Source organism: Euprymna scolopes, chromosome 10, assembly GCF_053919585.1.
Source record: "Euprymna scolopes isolate OS-2025 chromosome 10, ASM5391958v1, whole genome shotgun sequence".
In the NCBI taxonomy this organism is placed as follows: domain Eukaryota; kingdom Metazoa; phylum Mollusca; class Cephalopoda; order Sepiida; family Sepiolidae; genus Euprymna; species Euprymna scolopes.
This window is the reverse complement of record NC_136491.1, coordinates 64,648,791-64,672,689: the sequence shown is the minus strand read 5'-3', so window position 1 is coordinate 64,672,689 and position 23,899 is coordinate 64,648,791. Positions and strand designations below refer to the sequence as shown.

The following is a 23,899-nucleotide window of genomic DNA, read 5'->3' as shown; positions in this document are numbered from 1 at the left end:
AAAATGATTCTTATTCACTTTACCAATGGTTACTTTTGGATGGACCATATCCTATTTTAGCACATCTATCTCTCAAGACCTTGCATTTTGTCTTGCTTCATTAAATTGCTGGCAACAATTAGATAGACTCTAAATAAGTTTTATGTTGCATGTACAAGCAAATCACCTAGCTATTGACTTTTTCCATGATAGTATAATACTGTCCCTGGGGACTAAGAACTACACTTAATGTTAAAGTATATTACTGCAAAGTCCTTGTACTATCACTCCAGCTGAGAGTGGACCTGGGAGTAGTGATAATTAAGAAATGACTCCATACTCCACAAAGCTCCCAAAGAGGGGCTTCACCAGGGGATTCAGTTTTGTATCATACACAAGATGGTTGAGGGTAGAGTTTGAGTTTCAGTAGCTGAAGTTAGGAAATAGGTTGCTCCAAAAAAGATAGAATGGACTGGGAAAAATTAATTCCCAGGAGGGTAGAGGTAGGGATAAGAGTAAACATCTTGTCTCAAAACATCTAAAGTAGTTTAGTGCTATGCCCAGAACCAATTGTATCTAACCCAAAATTAGGACCCTGACAAGTACTACCACTCCTACGGAGGTCACAGTTGCCTTGAGAGTAGTAATAACTAAAGGTTTTTACTCTGCACTCCTGATAGGTTCACCACTGGATACACTTTAAGTTCATACCCAAGACTCTAGTAGAATTTGTAACTAACTAGCATCTACATACTACCTATAATGCGGCACCTATTAGGGTTCCCTCTTTTTCACAAATTGTAAAGTTTTGCTTTCTAAATAAAATTAGTAATTTCCTGTTGCAGTTTATATCAAACAAATGTAATTACAGTTTTATGTAATGCAGATTCACAAGAATTAATTTTCACTTTAGTTGGCATGTCAACTTGAAATATCTGCCATATTTGTGAAAATCCCAAAATTGACAGAAGTTTTGACTAGTCCTGAAAATAATACCAACTTTTTCTTCATGCTCTTGGTAGATTAACCACTGGGTGCTCTTTAAGATTATATTACTTTGAGAGGTGAACTTTTCTGTTAGCTTTAGTTGAGGTTGGAAATGAATTACTTGATTTTTTTCGCGTTTCCAAATTTTAACTTATTGAAATTTATTTTTTTATAAAAAAACTCTCATTCTTTGCTCCAATAGAGCAATTGATGTCACAGTAGAATCTGACCTCATCTATGGGACATACTGTCAGTAGAAGAAAATTATTGAGATTTGAAATAACTTCTGACAATGCAACTGTCCATTTTTCTCAAATTCACTAATTATTCAATTCACTAATTATTCTCAACAACCAACGCAAAGTCGTATGCTGTGTGTCACTTATTTTATTCACCATTCAGTATTGAACTTTCACATTCATTGCTTGTATATGATTTTTTTTTAATATTAGATTAAAAATAATGTTTTATTTAATAACCTGTAATAAATCATTTTCATATCAGTTCATCTTCACAAGTGAACATAGTTTTTGATTTGATTCAGATACGGATTTGATAATGACAATTCAATTATCTTTTCCTTTGTAAAACTTTTACATTAACCTTTTTTTACATGAGAATGAACATGCTTTATTTTCAAATTGTAAGACTAACACTCGTATTATTAAAAGAATGCATTATTTCTGCAATTGTTAGCACTGGTTACATAGCACTGTTCAGTTTAACTACTGTTATCAACTTTGAATAATTCAATATTGTTTTGGTAAAAAAAATTCAGCTCATATAATTAGATTGCCAACATTTTACCATCTTCTTTTTGTCACAATTCGTCTGTGAGAATTACTTTAGAAAAGTCAGTTTCCATGTATTTTCTGAACCAACTTTTATGCTTGAAAACATTTGCTTTAATTAAAGGAGTTTGCCTAGAAAATTTCTTGAGATTCCAATTTTCAAACTTTTTTACATTTTATTTTTCATTTTCCTTCCTTGTTCTTTGTTTTTGTTCAAAGATCTGGTCCCCAGTCGAACATTGTTTCACCATACTTCACTTTAGTTTATGTTCATCTAGAGTAGGTAATTTTTTAAAGCCCGTTCTTTGCTTCCAAATTTTAAATTATCTAGATTTTCAAAAGACATCTGTATTATTCGGTGATCGCTATGAAAGTTCCCTGATATCTTCAAAGTGAAAATTTCTTTGTTCAATAATTATAAGTACTAGTAGTAGTAGTAGTATACAATAGCCTGGTACTTCATTGCATGTCTGCTAAGTAGACCATGTACTTTTACTATCATAACAAAATGGCATTGTCAATAGGATTGTTTAGTGAAATTTATTTTATGTGTGATTGAAAATACAATGAGAATATATTACTTTGTCCAGGAATTGAACTCACAATGTTCAAATTATGAGACCTTTGTGCCCGTATTCCATTTCTCCTACTACTACTCCTTACCTCATTCACCCTTCATTTTCATCTGTTATATCATGTCTAGTAGTAATCAAACAGGCAAACTGAAAGACACATATACAATCATTATTGATATTAGATATACAAAATGTTCAATTGAAATAATTTGTTTTTGAAGCAATTCTTATTTATAATAAATCAAATGATCTTAGCAATATTCATTGTTATTTGACCTTAAAAAGAAAAACAAAGTCTTGAAAGAAAGTATTGAAATTCTTTCCCCAAATTTTTTTTCTAACATCAAATATAAAAATTAAATATTTTGGTAAATTAAATACTTTAAAAAATACCAGGTAAAAATATTCCTCTTCCAAAATATCAACATAGTTTTTAAGAAAGCCTTTAAAAGCTACCAAGCTAATAAAATTTTCTTAAAATAAAACTAAACTGTAAAAAATCGTATATCATAGAATTTTTGTCTCTTCAAAATGGTATTAATGTTTAATTGAAAGTAAGAATTGTCTGAAGTAAAGAGCAAAGAGTTAGATATCAAGAATGTTTAAACATGGCAAATTTTTTGTATTCTAAAATCAAATAGAATTTACCTTCTTCCCACTATTATATCATGTCTCGCAGTGAGATGCATCTAATTATTAAGTTATTATTAAGTTATTATTAAGTTATTATTAAGTTATTATTAAGTTATTATTAAGTTATTATTAAGTGGTAGTTGTGTTCTTTTAGATTTTATACGTTCTCTTATTTATAAGAGTTAAAATAATTTAATCTCTCAAATTAAAAGAAATTAAAATATGTCACTTAAGTGTCTGATAGCAACAACTTTTTTAAATATTATTCTCAATGATTTTACAGAATCTAAAACAAAAGTGTTTTTTTTCTTTCTTCAGGATCAATATGCAATACACAGGAAAAGCATCTCACGCTTCCAGTGCACCGTGGTATGGGATAAATGCATTGGATGCTGCTGTACTTTGTTATCAAAATATTTCTTGTTTGCGTCACCAAATGAAGCCAACATGGAGAGTTCATGGTAAATTGATTGACTAATAATTAAATTGTTAATGTCTGTTTGTTTTTTAAGTTTTATCTAGATCTTTTTTATCTTTTAAAATTAAGTTGTGAAATTATTGTATCTAGATCAAGCCTGGAGAATCTTATATTGAAATCAAGTCATTGTATTGATATCAAGCTGGGGGAATGTTGTATCAAGATTAAGTCATTATTATGTATTTGTATCAAGCAGGGGGCATATAGTATCAAAATCTAATCATAATAATTCGTATCGGGATCAAATCGTGAGAATGTCGTATCGGGATCAAATCGTGAGAATGTCGTATCGGGATCAAATCGTGAGAATGTCGTATCGGGATCAAATCGTGAGAATGTCGTATCGGGATCAATTCGTGAGAATGTCGTATCGGGATCAATTCGTGAGAATGTCGTATCGGGATCAATTTGTGAGAATGTCGTATCGGGATCAATTCGTGAGAATGTCGTATCGGGATCAATTCGTGAGAATGTCGTATCGGGATCAATTCGTGAGAATGTCGTATCGGGATCAATTCGTGAGAATGTCGTATCGGGATCAATTCGTGAGAATGTCGTATCGGGATCAAATCGTGAGAATGTCGTATCGGGATCAAATCGTGAGAATGTCGTATCGGGATCAAATCGTGAGAATGTCGTATCGGGATCAAATCGTGAGAATGTCGTATCGGGATCAATTCGTGAGAATGTCGTATCGGGATCAATTCGTGAGAATGTCGTATCGGGATCAATTCGTGAGAATGTCGTATCGGGATCAATTCGTGAGAATGTCGTATCGGGATCAATTCGTGAGAATGTCGTATCGGGATCAATTCGTGAGAATGTCGTATCGGGATCAATTCGTGAGAATGTCGTATCGGGATCAATTCGTGAGAATGTATCAGGAATAAGATAGCACAATGTTGAGATCAGCTCATTATAATATATTGATATCAAACTGGAAGAATATTGTATCAAGATTAAGTTGTGAGAACTTCATATCATAATCCAGCTGGTTGAATGTGGTATGGAGATCAACTCAATGTATCAATGTATTGATATTAACTGTGGAATGTCATATCAAGATCCAGCCATAAATATATTGTATTGAGATCAAGTCAAGAGTATCAAGATCAAGTCTGGAATATCATATGTAGATCAGGTTGTAAGATGCATTGAGATCCAGTTAAGCAATGCTGTATTGCTATCAAGCCAGAGGGAGGAGTGTGTATTAAGATTAAGTTGTAGAATATTACATTGTAACATCTGGTTGGAAATTAATTAATGAGATAACTTTGTGTAAGAGCAGCTCTAGCCTCCAAAGCATTCTCTCAAATAAATGACTGTAGACATCAGAAATGCCCTGAATTCAATTACTGTACATTTTAATTACTGCACATGAATTGTTAATTTTCTAATATTTAATTTTATTTTATGCAGGTATTATCAAGAATGGAGGTATGGCCCCAAATATTATCCCCGAATTTACAGAAATGGAATATTTTATTCGAGCCCCAACCAAGGGTGAACTCGACATCATTGTTGATAAAGTCATTGCATGTGCCAATGGAGCAGCAACAGCAACAGGATGTATTGTAAGGGGAACATTTTATGCCTTTTTAATACTTATGATTTTGTAAAAATATACGTTTAATTAAAAGTATTTATAAATATTGGTGATTTTTTTTTACTTTAAAACTTGCAAAAGTCAAACAAAATGTTTTATTTTTAACAATTCGTTATAAATGAGCAGTGGTCATGAAATGAATGCACAATCTGACCATACAGCGTGCCATGTTGCATATACTAACAGACACATTACACCAATAGGAATATTGAGAACCTTCATATGGTCTATCTTGTTCACATTGAACAAAACTGAATCCGGCAATGTGGTTTTATATGAATTGCATTTTTATTTATTAAACCATTGCTTGAATATTTTGTTTCTCAAGTTTTCTATTTCTTGAGTGTTTTGTTTTGATATTTTTTAGTCAAAATTACTTTCATTTTTATCAATCCTAAAAATCTCCAAAAATGTAATTTATTAAATTAAAATACAAAATTTAGTTTTCATAGAAACATTGTCAACATGAAGTTTCTGAATTCCATTTAGCATATAACAATTTGAAAATACACCTCAGCTTCACTCTATACAAAAAAAAAATTTGAATATCTACTAAAGACCATCCTTGAATGCTTTTGGTCTTTCTGTACAGGTTTTTTCCAGACAACCTGACATAAGGATATTTCACCCTACCAGTAAACCCTAACCAAATATTCAAAATAGCATAGTATTTGAAACTCAAATAAGATCCGCTCGACACTGCTATATACTAGCTCATAGAAGGAATAGTGCACTTTTTCCTAGTGATGTTGCTTCAATTAACAGCACATAGCTGAATACTACACCAGACTAGACGAATTCTTGTTCTAGAATCTTCTTCTAGAATTCTTGTTCTAGAATCAGTGAATATTCCCAAACAATTTATTGATGCCTTTTTGGTCATCTTATGGAAACTGTTTTCCTAGGGTTAGAAAAGGAACATTATAAAGCTTAAATGTAAAGATATTGGTTTGAAAAGAAATAAAAAGAATTTTGCTAAACTAAATATTAGGTAAAATGTATTTAGTTTTGTTTTACAAACTTAACCATATTGTACATGTTATTTAACAAAGAGTGATATATTGTACATGTTATTTAACAAAGAGTGATATATTGTACATGTTATTTAACAAAGAGTGATATATTGTACATGTTATTTAACAAAGAGTGATATATTGTACATGTTATTTAGCAAAAAGTGATATATTGTACATGTTATTTAACAAAGAGTGATATATTGTACATGTTATTTAACAAAGAGTGATATATTGTACATGTTATTTAACAAAAAGTGATATATTGTACATGTTATTTAACAAAGAGTGATATATTGTACATGTTATTTAACAAAGAGTGATATATTGTACATGTTATTTAACAAAGAGTGATATATTGTACATGTTATTTAACAAAGAGTGATATATTGTACATGTTATTTAACAAAGAGTGATATATTGTACATGTTATTTAGCAAAAAGTGATATATTGTACATGTTATTTAACAAAGAGTGATATATTGTACATGTTATTTAGCAAAAAGTGATATATTGTACATGTTATTTAACAAAGAGTGATATATTGTACATGTTATTTAACAAAGAGTGATATATTGTACATGTTATTTAACAAAGAGTGATATATTGTACATGTTATTTAACAAAGAGTGATATATTGTACATGTTATTTAACAAAGAGTGATATATTGTACATGTTATTTAACAAAGAGTGATATATTGTACATGTTATTTAACAAAGAGTGATATATTGTACATGTTATTTAACAAAGAGTGATATATTGTACATGTTATTTAACAAAGAGTGATATATTGTACATGTTATTTAACAAAGAGTGATATATTGTACATGTTATTTAACAAAGAGTGATATATTGTACATGTTATTTAACAAAGAGTGATATATTGTACGTGTTATTTAACAAAGAGTGATATATTGTACATGTTATTTAGCAAAGAGTGATATATTGTACATGTTATTTAGCAAAGAGTGATATATTGTACATGTTATTTAACAAAGAGTGATATATTGTACATGTTATTTAACAAAGAGTGATATATTGTACATGTTATTTAACAAAGAGTGATATATTGTACATGTTATTTAACAAAGAGTGATATATTGTACATGTTATTTAGCAAAAAGTGATATATTGTACATGTTATTTAACAAAGAGTGATATATTGTACATGTTATTTAACAAAGAGTGATATATTGTACATGTTATTTAACAAAGAGTGATATATTGTACATGTTATTTAGCAAAAAGTGATATATTGTACATGTTATTTAACAAAGAGTGATATATTGTACATGTTATTTAACAAAGAGTGATATATTGTACATGTTATTTAGCAAAGAGTGATATATTGTACATGTTATTTAACAAAAAGTGATATATTGTACATGTTATTTAACAAAGAGTGATATATTGTACATGTTATTTAGCAAAGAGTGATATATTGTACATGTTATTTAACAAAGAGTGATATATTGTACATGTTATTTAACAAAGAGTGATATATTGTACATGTTATTTAACAAAGAGTGATATATTGTACATGTTATTTAGCAAAGAGTGATATATTGTACATGTTATTTAGCAAAAAGTGATATATTGTACATGTTATTTAACAAAGAGTGATATATTGTACATGTTATTTAACAAAGAGTGATATATTGTACATGTTATTTAACAAAGAGTGATATATTGTACATGTTATTTAACAAAGAGTGATATATTGTACATGTTATTTAGCAAAGAGTGATATATTGTACATGTTATTTAACAAAGAGTGATATATTGTACATGTTATTTAACAAAGAGTGATATATTGTACATGTTATTTAACAAAGAGTGATATATTGTACATGTTATTTAACAAAGAGTGATATATTGTACATGTTATTTAGCAAAGAGTGATATATTGTACATGTTATTTAGCAAAAAGTGATATATTGTACATGTTATTTAACAAAGAGTGATATATTGTACATGTTATTTAACAAAGAGTGATATATTGTACATGTTATTTAACAAAGAGTGATATATTGTACATGTTATTTAACAAAGAGTGATATATTGTACATGTTATTTAGCAAAGAGTGATATATTGTACATGTTATTTAACAAAGAGTGATATATTGTACATGTTATTTAACAAAGAGTGATATATTGTACATGTTATTTAACAAAGAGTGATATATTGTACATGTTATTTAGCAAAGAGTGATATATTGTACATGTTATTTAACAAAAAGTGATATATTGTACATGTTATTTAACAAAGAGTGATATATTGTACATGTTATTTAACAAAGAGTGATATATTGTACATGTTATTTAGCAAAAAGTGATATATTGTACATGTTATTTAACAAAGAGTGATATATTGTACATGTTATTTAGCAAAAAGTGATATATTGTACATGTTATTTAACAAAGAGTGATATATTGTACATGTTATTTAACAAAGAGTGATATATTGTACATGTTATTTAACAAAGAGTGATATATTGTACATGTTATTTAGCAAAAAGTGATATATTGTACATGTTATTTAGCAAAGAGTGATATATTGTACATGTTATTTAGCAAAGAGTGATATATTGTACATGTTATTTAACAAAGAGTGATATATTGTACATGTTATTTAACAAAGAGTGATATATTGTACATGTTATTTAACAAAGAGTGATATATTGTACATGTTATTTAACAAAGAGTGATATAGTGTACATGTTATTTAACAAAGAGTGATATATTGTACATGTTATTTAACAAAGAGTGATATATTGTACATGTTATTTAACAAAGAGTGATATATTGTACATGTTATTTAACAAAGAGTGATATATTGTACATGTTATTTAACAAAGAGTGATATATTGTACATGTTATTTAACAAAGAGTGATATATTGTACATGTTATTTAGCAAAGAGTGATATATTGTACATGTTATTTAACAAAGAGTGATATATTGTACATGTTATTTAACAAAGAGTGATATATTGTACATGTTATTTAACAAAGAGTGATATATTGTACATGTTATTTAACAAAGAGTGATATATTGTACATGTTATTTAACAAAGAGTGATATATTGTACATGTTATTTAGCAAAGAGTGATATATTGTACATGTTATTTAACAAAGAGTGATATATTGTACATGTTATTTAACAAAGAGTGATATATTGTACATGTTATTTAACAAAGAGTGATATATTGTACATGTTATTTAGCAAAGAGTGATATATTGTACATGTTATTTAACAAAGAGTGATATATTGTACATGTTATTTAACAAAGAGTGATATATTGTACATGTTATTTAACAAAGAGTGATATATTGTACATGTTATTTAACAAAGAGTGATATATTGTACATGTTATTTAACAAAGAGTGATATATTGTACATGTTATTTAACAAAGAGTGATATATTGTACATGTTATTTAACAAAGAGTGATATATTGTACATGTTATTTAACAAAGAGTGATATATTGTACATGTTATTTAGCAAAGAGTGATATATTGTACATGTTATTTAGCAAAGAGTGATATATTGTACATGTTATTTAACAAAGAGTGATATATTGTACATGTTATTTAACAAAGAGTGATATATTGTACATGTTATTTAACAAAGAGTGATATATTGTACATGTTATTTAACAAAGAGTGATATATTGTACATGTTATTTAACAAAGAGTGATATATTGTACATGTTATTTAACAAAGAGTGATATATTGTACATGTTATTTAGCAAAGAGTGATATATTGTACATGTTATTTAACAAAGAGTGATATATTGTACATGTTATTTAACAAAGAGTGATATATTGTACATGTTATTTAACAAAGAGTGATATATTGTACATGTTATTTAGCAAAGAGTGATATATTGTACATGTTATTTAACAAAGAGTGATATATTGTACATGTTATTTAACAAAGAGTGATATATTGTACATGTTATTTAACAAAGAGTGATATATTGTACATGTTATTTAACAAAGAGTGATATATTGTACATGTTATTTAACAAAGAGTGATATATTGTACATGTTATTTAACAAAGAGTGATATATTGTACATGTTATTTAACAAAGAGTGATATATTGTACATGTTATTTAACAAAGAGTGATATATTGTACATGTCATTTAACAAAGAGTGATATATTGTACATGTTATTTAACAAAGAGTGATATATTGTACATGTTATTTAACAAAGAGTGATATATTGTACATGTTATTTAACAAAGAGTGATATATTGTACATGTTATTTAACAAAGAGTGATATATTGTACATGTTATTTAACAAAGAGTGATATATTGTACATGTTATTTAACAAAGAGTGATATATTGTACATGTTATTTAGCAAAGAGTGATATATTGTACATGTTATTTAGCAAAGAGTGATATATTGTACATGTTATTTAACAAAGAGTGATATATTGTACATGTTATTTAACAAAGAGTGATATATTGTACATGTTATTTAACAAAGAGTGATATATTGTACATGTTATTTAACAAAGAGTGATATATTGTACATGTTATTTAACAAAGAGTTATATATTGTACATGTTATTTAACAAAGAGTGATATATTGTACATGTTATTTAGCAACGAGTGATATATTGTACATGTTATTTAGCAAAGAGTGATATATTGTACATGTTATTTAGCAAAGAGTGATATATTGTACATGTTATTTAGCAAAGAGTGATATATTGTACATGTTATTTAACAAAGAGTGATATAGTGTACATGTTATTTAACAAAGAGTGATATATTGTACATGTTATTTAACAAAGAGTGATATATTGTACATGTTATTTAACAAAGAGTGATATATTGTACATGTTATTTAACAAAGAGTGATATATTGTACATGTTATTTAACAAAGAGTGATATATTGTACATGTTATTTAGCAAAGAGTGATATATTGTACATGTTATTTAACAAAGAGTGATATATTGTACATGTTATTTAACAAAGAGTGATATATTGTACATGTTATTTAACAAAGAGTGATATATTGTACATGTTATTTAACAAAGAGTGATATATTGTACATGTTATTTAGCAAAGAGTGATATATTGTACATGTTATTTAACAAAGAGTGATATATTGTACATGTTATTTAACAAAGAGTGATATATTGTACATGTTATTTAACAAAGAGTGATATATTGTACATGTTATTTAGCAAAGAGTGATATATTGTACATGTTATTTAACAAAGAGTGATATATTGTACATGTTATTTAACAAAGAGTGATATATTGTACATGTTATTTAACAAAGAGTGATATATTGTACATGTTATTTAACAAAGAGTGATATATTGTACATGTTATTTAACAAAGAGTGATATATTGTACATGTTATTTAACAAAGAGTGATATATTGTACATGTTATTTAACAAAGAGTGATATATTGTACATGTTATTTAACAAAGAGTGATATATTGTACATGTTATTTAGCAAAGAGTGATATATTGTACATGTTATTTAGCAAAGAGTGATATATTGTACATGTTATTTAGCAAAGAGTGATATATTGTACATGTTATTTAGCAAAGAGTGATATATTGTACATGTTATTTAACAAAGAGTGATATATTGTACATGTTATTTAACAAAGAGTGATATATTGTACATGTTATTTAACAAAGAGTGATATATTGTACATGTTATTTAACAAAGAGTGATATATTGTACATGTTATTTAACAAAGAGTGATATATTGTACATGTTATTTAACAAAGAGTGATATATTGTACATGTTATTTAACAAAGAGTGATATATTGTACATGTTATTTAGCAAAGAGTGATATATTGTACATGTTATTTAACAAAGAGTGATATATTGTACATGTTATTTAACAAAGAGTGATATATTGTACATGTTATTTAGCAAAGAGTGATATATTGTACATGTTATTTAACAAAGAGTGATATATTGTACATGTTATTTAACAAAGAGTGATATATTGTACATGTTATTTAACAAAGAGTGATATATTGTACATGTTATTTAACAAAGAGTGATATATTGTACATGTTATTTAACAAAGAGTGATATATTGTACATGTTATTTAACAAAGAGTGATATATTGTACATGTTATTTAACAAAGAGTGATATATTGTACATGTTATTTAACAAAGAGTGATATATTGTACATGTTATTTAACAAAGAGTGATATATTGTACATGTTATTTAACAAAGAGTGATATATTGTACATGTTATTTAACAAAGAGTGATATATTGTACATGTTATTTAACAAAGAGTGATATATTGTACATGTTATTTAACAAAGAGTGATATATTGTACATGTTATTTAACAAAGAGTGATATATTGTACATGTTATTTAACAAAGAGTGATATATTGTACATGTTATTTAACAAAGAGTGATATATTGTACATGTTATTTAGCAAAGAGTGATATATTGTACATGTTATTTAGCAAAGAGTGATATATTGTACATGTTATTTAACAAAGAGTGATATATTGTACATGTTATTTAACAAAGAGTGATATATTGTACATGTTATTTAACAAAGAGTGATATATTGTACATGTTATTTAACAAAGAGTGATATATTGTACATGTTATTTAACAAAGAGTTATATATTGTACATGTTATTTAACAAAGAGTGATATATTGTACATGTTATTTAGCAAAGAGTGATATATTGTACATGTTATTTAGCAAAGAGTGATATATTGTACATGTTATTTAGCAAAGAGTGATATATTGTACATGTTATTTAGCAAAGAGTGATATATTGTACATGTTATTTAGCAAAGAGTGATATATTGTACATGTTATTTAGCAAAGAGTGATATATTGTACATGTTATTTAACAAAGAGTGATATATTGTACATGTTATTTAACAAAGAGTGATATATTGTACATGTTATTTAAGAAAGAGTGATATATTGTACATGTTATTTAACAAAGAGTGATATATTGTACATGTTATTTAGCAAAGAGTGATATATTGTACATGTTATTTAGCAAAGAGTGATATATTGTACATGTTATTTAACAAAGAGTGATATATTGTACATGTTATTTAACAAAGAGTGATATATTGTACATGTTATTTAACAAAGAGTGATATATTGTACATGTTATTTAGCAAAGAGTGATATATTGTACATGTTATTTAACAAAAAGTGATATATTGTACATGTTATTTAACAAAGAGTGATATATTGTACATGTTATTTAACAAAGAGTGATATATTGTACATGTTATTTAGCAAAAAGTGATATATTGTACATGTTATTTAACAAAGAGTGATATATTGTACATGTTATTTAGCAAAAAGTGATATATTGTACATGTTATTTAACAAAGAGTGATATATTGTACATGTTATTTAACAAAGAGTGATATATTGTACATGTTATTTAACAAAGAGTGATATATTGTACATGTTATTTAGCAAAAAGTGATATATTGTACATGTTATTTAGCAAAGAGTGATATATTACACATGTTATTTAGCAAAGAGTGATATATTGTACATGTTATTTAACAAAGAGTGATATATTGTACATGTTATTTAACAAAGAGTGATATATTGTACATGTTATTTAACAAAGAGTGATATATTGTACATGTTATTTAACAAAGAGTGATATATTGTACATGTTATTTAACAAAGAGTGATATATTGTACATGTTATTTAACAAAGAGTGATATATTGTACATGTTATTTAACAAAGAGTGATATATTGTACATGTTATTTAGCAAAGAGTGATATATTGTACATGTTATTTAGCAAAGAGTGATATATTGTACATGTTATTTAACAAAGAGTGATATATTGTACATGTTATTTAACAAAGAGTGATATATTGTACATGTTATTTAACAAAGAGTGATATATTGTACATGTTATTTAACAAAGAGTGATATATTGTACATGTTATTTAACAAAGAGTGATATATTGTACATGTTATTTAGCAAAGAGTGATATATTGTACATGTTATTTAACAAAGAGTGATATATTGTACATGTTATTTAACAAAGAGTGATATATTGTACATGTTATTTAACAAAGAGTGATATATTGTACATGTTATTTAACAAAGAGTGATATATTGTACATGTTATTTAACAAAGAGTGATATATTGTACATGTTATTTAACAAAGAGTGATATATTGTACATGTTATTTAACAAAGAGTGATATATTGTACATGTTATTTAACAAAGAGTGATATATTGTACATGTTATTTAACAAAGAGTGATATATTGTACATGTTATTTAGCAAAGAGTGATATATTGTACATGTTATTTAACAAAGAGTGATATATTGTACATGTTATTTAACAAAGAGTGATATATTGTACATGTTATTTAACAAAGAGTGATATATTGTACATGTTATTTAACAAAGAGTGATATATTGTACATGTTATTTAGCAAAGAGTGATATATTGTACATGTTATTTAGCAAAGAGTGATATATTGTACATGTTATTTAGCAAAGAGTGATATATTGTACATGTTATTTAGCAAAGAGTGATATATTGTACATGTTATTTAGCAAAGAGTGATATATTGTACATGTTATTTAGCAAAGAGTGATATATTGTACATGTTATTTAGCAAAGAGTGATATATTGTACATGTTATTTAGCAAAGAGTGATATATTGTACATGTTATTTAGCAAAGAGTGATATATTGTACATGTTATTTAACAAAGAGTGATATATTGTACATGTTATTTAAGAAAGAGTGATATATTGTACATGTTATTTAAGAAAGAGTGATATATTGTACATGTTATTTAACAAAGAGTGATATATTGTACATGTTATTTAGCAAAGAGTGATATATTGTACATGTTATTTAACAAAGAGTGATATCTCAGCTATAGAGAAACAAATTAGAAAGACATTTAGAAAAAAAAATGAAGCCAACAAACTAAAAATTGTATTTATCGGACACATTTTAAGTTTCATTATCATGAAAAGGACAGTGGAACATGTTTTCAATTAAATAACAGAACCTTTCCTTTCATTTCTGTTATTGGTAAGCATTTCCTTTGTAACAAAAACAATATACTTATGCTTCATATGTCAAAATATGTTATATTTTTAGCAAATAAATAATTCAAAGTGTAGTAACTATTTTGGTACCATATTTGTAATCAGTGAAGAAGAAATCTTCCTAGATTGAGCAAATTTTATTTTTGTCCCAATCCAAAGTGCTTTTTTTGAAGAACTGGATTTCTCCATATTAAAATCCGACCTTGTGTCTAACTCTGCCCATGTGAGGAGATAGAGAATGGACCATTTCAGCTTGGTCAATTTAACGTTATAGCCGATCCGGCAGAAGGACAATTCAGCATTGACTACACCAGCCACATTTTTATAAAGATTTTATAACTGTTTTAAAAAAATTGAGAAAAACAAGATGGAAATATCACTTTAACTGTTTTTAAGAAAAATTATGTTTTTGCAAAATTCTTTTTGGTTAATTATTTTCTAATTAATTTTTTAAAGATTAAAAACTTTTAAAATATTTTTTACTTCTTTTTTTTATATTAATAAAAACAATATGAAAATGTAATCTCGCTGTTGAGAACTAAGTGTTGTCGGTTTTTATGTTCTGTTTTAACTAAATACGGTTATTTTTAAGTTCTTTTTTTTTTTTTAAATCAAATTTAATTTTTTTAACTCAATTTTATTTAAAATAGAAAATGTCTTAATTCACTGAATTGTAAAAATAAAAAAAACTTTGACGCTGAATTGTCCCATCGCTGAATCGGTGAATTGGTGAAATGTACCAAACCGATGAGACAAGTAACTAAGATCACATTAGCACTTTCAATCATAAAATGAGATCCTCTTTTTAAACAAATACATGTTGAACACCCTAAAAAACTTCTCAGGAAAGAAAAAATAAACAGAAGAATCAAATAAATTATTTCAGAATTTAAAGTGGAGGATCAGTTTTTCATGTAAATTTAACATACATGAGTTCCCATTTCCAGGCCATTCTGGCATTTTAGGTCAATTAACCAGAAAAAAAAATCATGGGAGATATATTCTGTGTTTTAATGATAGGCTACATTTTAAGACATTATATGCGGTATTATGATCTTATTAGTCAGACTTAGGATTAGTGGTAGAACAAAAATTTAATGAACGGCTCTCCAAAAAGTAGAATCTTGTTTTTTTTTGTTTTTTTTTTAGGGGTAAGATGATTTGGCTGAGAGTGTTAATCTACAATAGTAATAATAATAATACTTATAGGTTCTTACATAGTAAAAACTTTACTTTTACAACAAACAATTCAAACTTTCACATAACATTAAACTATATCAGTTTAAATATGAAACAAAAATTAATAAAATATGTTAGTAATTAATTTTAATTCATAATACACATGTTAAATTTCTTTAAAATAGTTTATTTATATATTTAAGCCCCTTTAAGAATACTTAAGGATGGCCACTGTCTGTGAAATATAAGAAGCAGCCAACTAGCATTTATGCAATGTTCATGACTTCTTTTGTTGTTCAAACTCTTTGAATTGTCTGCGCCCAAATTGTGCATTTATTAGTTATTAATTCCCTTCATTCTCCTGGCAATTGTTTGGTTGCCCGAAGGTAAAGGTTTAGTAAATGGAGTCAAAGATGTCTTTTGTAGCTGGGTTCGAATCTCCCGACTGGCAGGGATTGTCACCTCCTATACTGATGATTGCATAAGCATAAAACACTAGTGTTTGTAAAAGAATATGATCTGACTGACCAACAATATGGATTTAGGCAAGCCCGTTCCACAGCAGACATCCTAACTGTAATCTCTGAACGTATATACCATTCACTGGACAAAGCGGGGGAGGGTAGAGATATAGCTAAGGCTTTTAACAGGGTATGGCATGAGGGTCTCAGGAAAATTAGATCATACGGTATCACTGGAAGAATACTTAACATAATTAAATCCTTCTTAGATAAGAGAAAAATCCAGGTTGTCCTCGACGGTCGTACATCTAAACAATATAATATAAATACAGGGGTGCCCCAGGGTTCTATCCTTGGACCTCTATTGTTCCTGATATTCATGAATGACCTCCCCGACAAAATTGCCTCTGAGATGGGTATATATGCTGATGACACTACACTCTATGACAGGCACGACAGGAAGACGAATGGTTGGTCGCATTCAATGCCACCAAGACTAAACTAGTTTCATTCAATAATTACAAGAAACCCTCTCTACCACCTATAGTAATGGCCAACGACTCTTTATTTGAGAGTACATCTTTCAAACTCCTTGGCCTAACATTCACAGGAAACATGAGATGGAACAATTACATTGAAAGCATTGCCAGGACTGCTGTGAAGAAGGTAGATTCTCTCTACCATGCTAGAAAACTACTGACACCCGAAAGTATCCTGTACCTCTATAAGGCCACCATTCGCCCATGTATGGAGTATTGTTGTCATATTTGGGCTGGTGCATCTGCTGCTGGTCTCTCGCTCCTAGACAAGGTTCAAAAGAGAGTCGCCAATCTGATAGCCTCTGCCCCATCGATGAAATGTTGCATCCTTCTGCCTGTTCTACAAGTATTTTTATGGTGAATGCTCTGACAAACTGCAAGCACTTGTGCCCCCTCGACAAACTCAACAGGCAGCTAAATCCCACTCCCACACAGTAGAGATCCCTAGATGTAAAAGATCTTTCTACTCCAGTAGTTTCTTCCCCAGAACCGCTAAACTTTGGAATTCCATTCCAGGTCCCTGCTTCCCCAACTGTACTGACATACAGAAGTTCAAGTGTAACATGAAACAACATCTTGCTGTCCAGCTCCTTACATAGTACCCCAGTAGCTGTTGCCCCTGATAGTAGCCCCCTACACCAAAGTGGCAATGTGCCTTGTTTGGGGTGAAAATGTAAAAAAAAAAAAAAATATTAATTATATACTAGCATGATACTATATAATGGCCATGTGTTGCTATGGCTTTGTGGAAAATGGAAAAGGTAAAAATATATGTTTCTTATGTTCTCAAAACTTGTGGATACATTAAGTCGAAAGTGGTGTAAATATGAGTGTTTAATTTTATTACGGACATATAATTGAGCTTGCACTTGCAAATATCATAAAAAAATATTTTAGCCGATTTTAAATTTGTACAAAAGTATGGTGTTTTATAAATAGCTAGCGGGGATACCCAGCATTGCCTGGGTGTTTGGAGGTGTGTGTATAAGAGGGAGGGTAAAGTAAAGAATAAGCGAAGTAATAACCCTATTTAAATATTAAAAAAAAAAAACAATGTTAAACTTCTTTAAAAAAATCGGCAAAACAAAAAAAAACAGCAAACAAACAAAACTTCTTTAAAAAAGAAATCGGAAAAACAAAAAGCAAAAATAAGGGAAAAAAATGATGAATGTCTTCGGAAAAAACAAAAAACACAGCAAAAAGTGAGAAAAAAAAAATGGCATAAATAACCTTTCGATTCGGTTAAGTCCATGGTGTGTTTATTCAGTAGAAAGCATAGAACGGAAAGGCATGGTAAAATTCCATTCCAGTTTCTTTTAAGCAATTACGAAGTAAAGAAAACTGAAACCGGTATTCCTTCGTAACTGTGCATTTGTGAACGATCCCGGAAACGGTGTAAGTGGTGGCGGGGGAAGGAGGAATTAATTAGAAGAAAAGATTTTACTACTTCCATTGATTTTAACCGATTGTGGCAGTTAACTCTCAGCAGAAAAAATATAGGAATCTATGATTATTGAGGAAGTGTAGAGGTAATATGCCTATAACACACCTCAGATATTGTGCTGCAGTTTGTGCATATTACATTCACATGTAATGCCTTAATTTTTAATCCTATTACAGTCAAAATCATAGGGGAAAAAATGAGTTCATTTTATATATATAGGGAGGGATAAATTGCTGCAAAAAAAAAAAAGAAAATTTTTTAAAGAATGAAATAACAAAGCAATAGGGAGATGCACATGCAGTCAAACACATGCACACCAACAGATGTACGTACGTATGTATGTCCAAATAAAAATAAACGGAAATAAACTGCAAGTACAAAAAATAAGAAATGTAAATATGAATTACTTTTCACCAGAGAAGTGACATCATACACTAACAACAGAAGTTGTGTATAGTGACGTCATATGTTCACAAAACTTGTGGATACCTTAAGGCGAAAGTGGTGTAAACATGAGTGTTTAATTTTATTAGACATGTAATTGAGTTCACACTTGCAAATATGGTTTAATAAAAATTGTAGCTGATTTTAAATTTGTATAGTAGTAAGTATAGTGTTTTATCGTACAATACCAGTTGTGGATAGTGACACCATCTTTCAATGTTAATAATTGTTCGTTAATGTAGGGAGAATAGGAATCTAGAATATTAGAATAGTCAGGGCTCATCCAATTAAAATGGGCAGACTGTGTAGGGAGACTTTATTAATTATGTATCGGAAAACTGTACAGCTATGGTATGTCGATGTATCTAATAAGCAGTTATGATCGGTCTAATCTCAATAGCATAGGAAAATGTAGAATTATTCTCAGTGTCAACTGGTAGCAGTAGTAGGACTTAATATTTAGAGAGAAAAATAGGAACTCCTTCCTCAGTAGATATGGTGATTGCTCATCAGATGCAATGGAGCATTTTATTATCACGACTGAATGTGTATAAAATGGTGTTCAAAAGCTACAAAAGATAGTGGCTTTTAGAGTAGATGTATTGAATTTGTATGTGGCATTTGTTGTTGTAAACCTACATTACTTTAGTGCAGAGGGGAATTTCTGCAGTGAAAATATTATATAGGCTTTTATGTGGACAAATTTCACTGCTTTTCATGAAGGTGTGTGTTCAGTGAAAGGAAAATATAACAACTAGACTGCCAAACAGTCTATTATTATTAATAATAAACAAGAATTATTATTAGTTTTGGATTTTATTGACTTCTATTTTCTTTTTATATCATTAGACATTTTGTTTTACAATCAGTTCAGATGAAACTCCAAGACAAAAGCATGACAACATAAAATAAATTCAAAACAAAATAAACTTTTTTATTCTATTATGCTTGTTCTTATTTTTTTGACAAAATATTTAAATTTTAAACATTTTTTTAGAACCTTGTCAATCAACTACATTCTTTTAAAGATTACTTAGCAAAATGATACATAGTTCTACTTTTTTTGTAAATAAGTAAAATAAATTTACATTACATTTTGATGTTATTATGATTTATATATTATATTATGTTTTACGGGTAGTTTAAATATTTATCATTTTATCATTAGTGGAAAATTATGTTTAAAAAAATTAAAAGAATCGTTTTTGGAATTGAAAATTCAGATCAAATTTTTCTGATTCTAATACTCCAAAAAAGTTCTGATTTTTTTTTTCTGATGCAAGTTCCAATTAATCATCCCAACTTTATTGTACACTATTTTGATGTCTCCAAGTTGTGATATAACAACAGATGAATGTCACCCAAATTAATTGATGTGATGACATTACCTTATTGATTGACTTAGATATGCAAAAACATCTTGGTTCATTATATTTAATAAAGAGTATTAATGATTTGAAAATGAATTCTCTAATATTCCAATTTAATTGGTCAAGGCAATTCTCTCGTTGGATGCAAAATTCCTTTATTTTATCTGGCAGGCAACTTATTTAACTGTTTTCTGCTAGAATCACTTCAAATATAATTAATAATAATTTGAGAAATATTGTTCTTCCACTTTTTTATTCATCCAACATCAATGAAGCTGGTTACAAATTAAAAAGCTAATTATTTTCTTCAGAAATCGGGTAGAATTTACCACAAAGTTTAATGATTCATTTATTTGATTCTTTCTGAGAATAGTTGGACTTTGTCATGAAAATTAATTATGTCAAGAATCCAGAATTTCAGATTTTTGAGACAAAAAAATCCCTGAAAAAAGATATTTCTCTTTTTATAATGAAGAATAAAAAAGTCACAAGAATTAATATTTCTACAATTGAACATTTTCATATTTCTACAAAGACCTTGAACACTAACTCCAAAAAGTTTTCATATTTAAATATATATATATATATATATATATATATATATATATATACATGAACTATTACTCATCTCTGATCATGAAAGCTTTGAGTTTCATCCCAATTTGCCTGGGAAAGTTTGTTTTCCTATCTATTTAAACTTGGGTCACAAATGTCTTATCCTTATCTAGGAGTAAATCTAATCACTTAAGCTTTATTTTTATTTTGTATGATTCATTAGAGTTTGATTTGCTGTCTTCTTTTTCTTTGTTGTATTTGTACGTTTATAATGTTAATAATCATATTATCTTAAAAACTTTTATCAATTCAATGCTTACTAATGTTCATCGAGGTTTTAAGCAGGTGAGGAGAAAATCAGCATAAAATGAATTCTGCTTAAAAATGCTTTCTTTTTTTGTAGTTGGATTATAAGTTAGTGCAGCCAGGTTATTGGTCCTTGTTATCGAATGACACACTTGCAAATCTCTTTGAAACAAATGCCCAAACTGTAGGAATTGAGCCTGATCCTGGTCTTGTCAGATATGGTGGATCTACAGACATGGGGAATGTCTCGCATATCATACCAAGTATTCATCCAAAATTTAACATTGGTACAACATCTCATCAGCACACAAGAGATTTTGCTGCAACTGCGGGTAAGTGAATTTTATTTCTGTAATTTCATCTTTATCTAATTTGACGTTGTCATATAGTACTGAAATAAGGAGGATTGAACTCACCTTTTTCTCCTATAAAAAAAAACTAACAAAATCTCACAGAAGTTGTTTATTTAACGTTGTGGTTGCTAAGTTACTTTTTTCAATAAATTTATTTTCTGTCATCAATACTGGTTGGAGGTTTTTGATATTCTCACTCCTATTTACAACTAATGCCAAGATTTATATCCAACTAGAAGCATCTGTACACGAGTATTGCTTGGCAGAATCGAAAAACTCAAAAAACCTCCTGCTCTCACCTCTGAACCCTATATAATTATTTTTATTCAATTTTTTTAAAAAACTTTCTATGTATATTAATTATAATGGTCTTTAATTATTAAATTTGTAAATAATAATAAACATTTAAATGTTTGTTAATAAAATTCTGTATTATTTTTCATAATTAAGAAAGAGCACCTTCACAGAACATACTTATATACAGGAAAGGATGTTTTGTATTTTTAAATGAAGGAGGAGAGGCAAAAATGTTTCGGTTCACAAACAATGGGAGGAATGTATTATTTTATTGGAATAAAAGTACTTGCAAGTAAAGTAATTTTTCTAAATATTATTCTTAAGCGAATATATTGTGTAAAAAAGCACTTCTGAATATATGATATAATAAAATAGTTCTTTTAGTATTTGTATAGACACTATTATTAAATGAGTCCATAAAAAATTACAAGAATTATTAAGCAATGAAAACGTTTCTATGTTCGTTTTTATTTATACATTTAATTTTTATTTAAATTTACTTAAGATTTAATAATTAAAATCTAAAGTCATTTTTTTATTTCAGGCAATATATATTTTTATATTTTTTCTTTTTTATCTTGTAAATAAAAAATGTCCTTCAAAAACAACTAAACTAGAAAATTTATCATCGCTAAATAAGGAGAGGGAGGAAAAGAAGGAAAGAGTGAGAGCAACACCAAATTTTACTTTTTATTGTCTTTTTTTTAAGAGCTACTTCTTGAGAGAGAATAGTCACTTCTCTTTGTGAACGCTTATACCTCCTTGGTATATCTTTCTAGCTAGTTAAGACAAAATACCAAGAGAAATGATGTAAATGAAATTAATAAGAATAGTTTTTGTAATTCTTTTTATTAAATTACTTCAATTAATAACTATTACTATTGGCAAAACTATTGCAAATACAGAGGGAAATTAAGACAATAAACTGATAAATAAATAACAGCAAACATTAATTATAAAACTGTTAAAAAGAGAAGTTTTGCAAATTTCATATTTGGGTGTCTATCTTTTTCTTCAGTACTATATATATTATAGTTAAAAATATTCTATTGCTTTTAATAACAGTAACCTGTTTTAATGTTAATAACGGAGTGATATATGAAAAAAAAATTCTACATTTGTTAATTTAGATATGTGTGTGTATGAGATCAAATGGAAAGATTTAAATCTCAAGAATACATCTCAACGTTTCACTCAACTCTTATGAAATTAAAGTTACAAAAGAGATTTTCTCAATTTTTTGCTGCTTTTTTGATTTCACTTTCGATAAAGTACTGATAATATTTGGGGAAAATGTTGAAATGTATTCCTGCAGTTTAGATCTTTCCTTTTCTGATGTGAGAATGTATATCATATATATCATTCCATTTTCTCCCCAAACAAGGCAGTGTCACTTTGTTGCAGGGGACTACTATTGGGGCCATAAGTTGCAGGAACACTATGTAGGGAGTTAAGCAGCAAGGTGTCTGTTGACACTACACTTGAACTTCTGCATATCAGTACAGTCTGGGAAGCAGGAATCCAGAAGGGCGTTCCAAAATCTAGCAGTTCTGGGGAAGAATCTATTAGAGTAGAAGACTTTCTTACATCTAGGGATCTCTGCTGTACAGGGGTGGGATCTTGCTGTTTGTCGGGGGCATTTACATTGAAGGGGTACAAGGGCTTGTAGTTAGTCGGAGCATTCTTCATCAAAATACTTGTAGAACAGGCAGAGGGATGCAACATTTCATCGATGGGACAGACGCTGAAGCCCAGATGACATTTCAGGACCTGTCAGGTTGGCGACTCTCTAT

At 28.3% G+C, this 23,899-nt stretch overlaps 1 protein-coding gene across 1 annotated transcript in view; it reads left to right on the top strand.

Moving 5' to 3' along the window:
- The window catches only part of LOC145286023 (peptidase M20 domain-containing protein 2-like), a 32,924-nt gene that overhangs the window by 4,079 nt on the left and 4,946 nt on the right, over positions 1–23,899 (top strand). Inside the window, exons 3-5 of the mRNA XM_080134642.1 lie at positions 3,284–3,426; positions 4,863–5,017; positions 21,554–21,788. Of these exons, the coding sequence (XP_079990768.1) occupies positions 3,284–3,426; positions 4,863–5,017; positions 21,554–21,788 (533 nt within the window). The remainder of the gene's footprint in view (positions 1–3,283; positions 3,427–4,862; positions 5,018–21,553; positions 21,789–23,899) is intronic.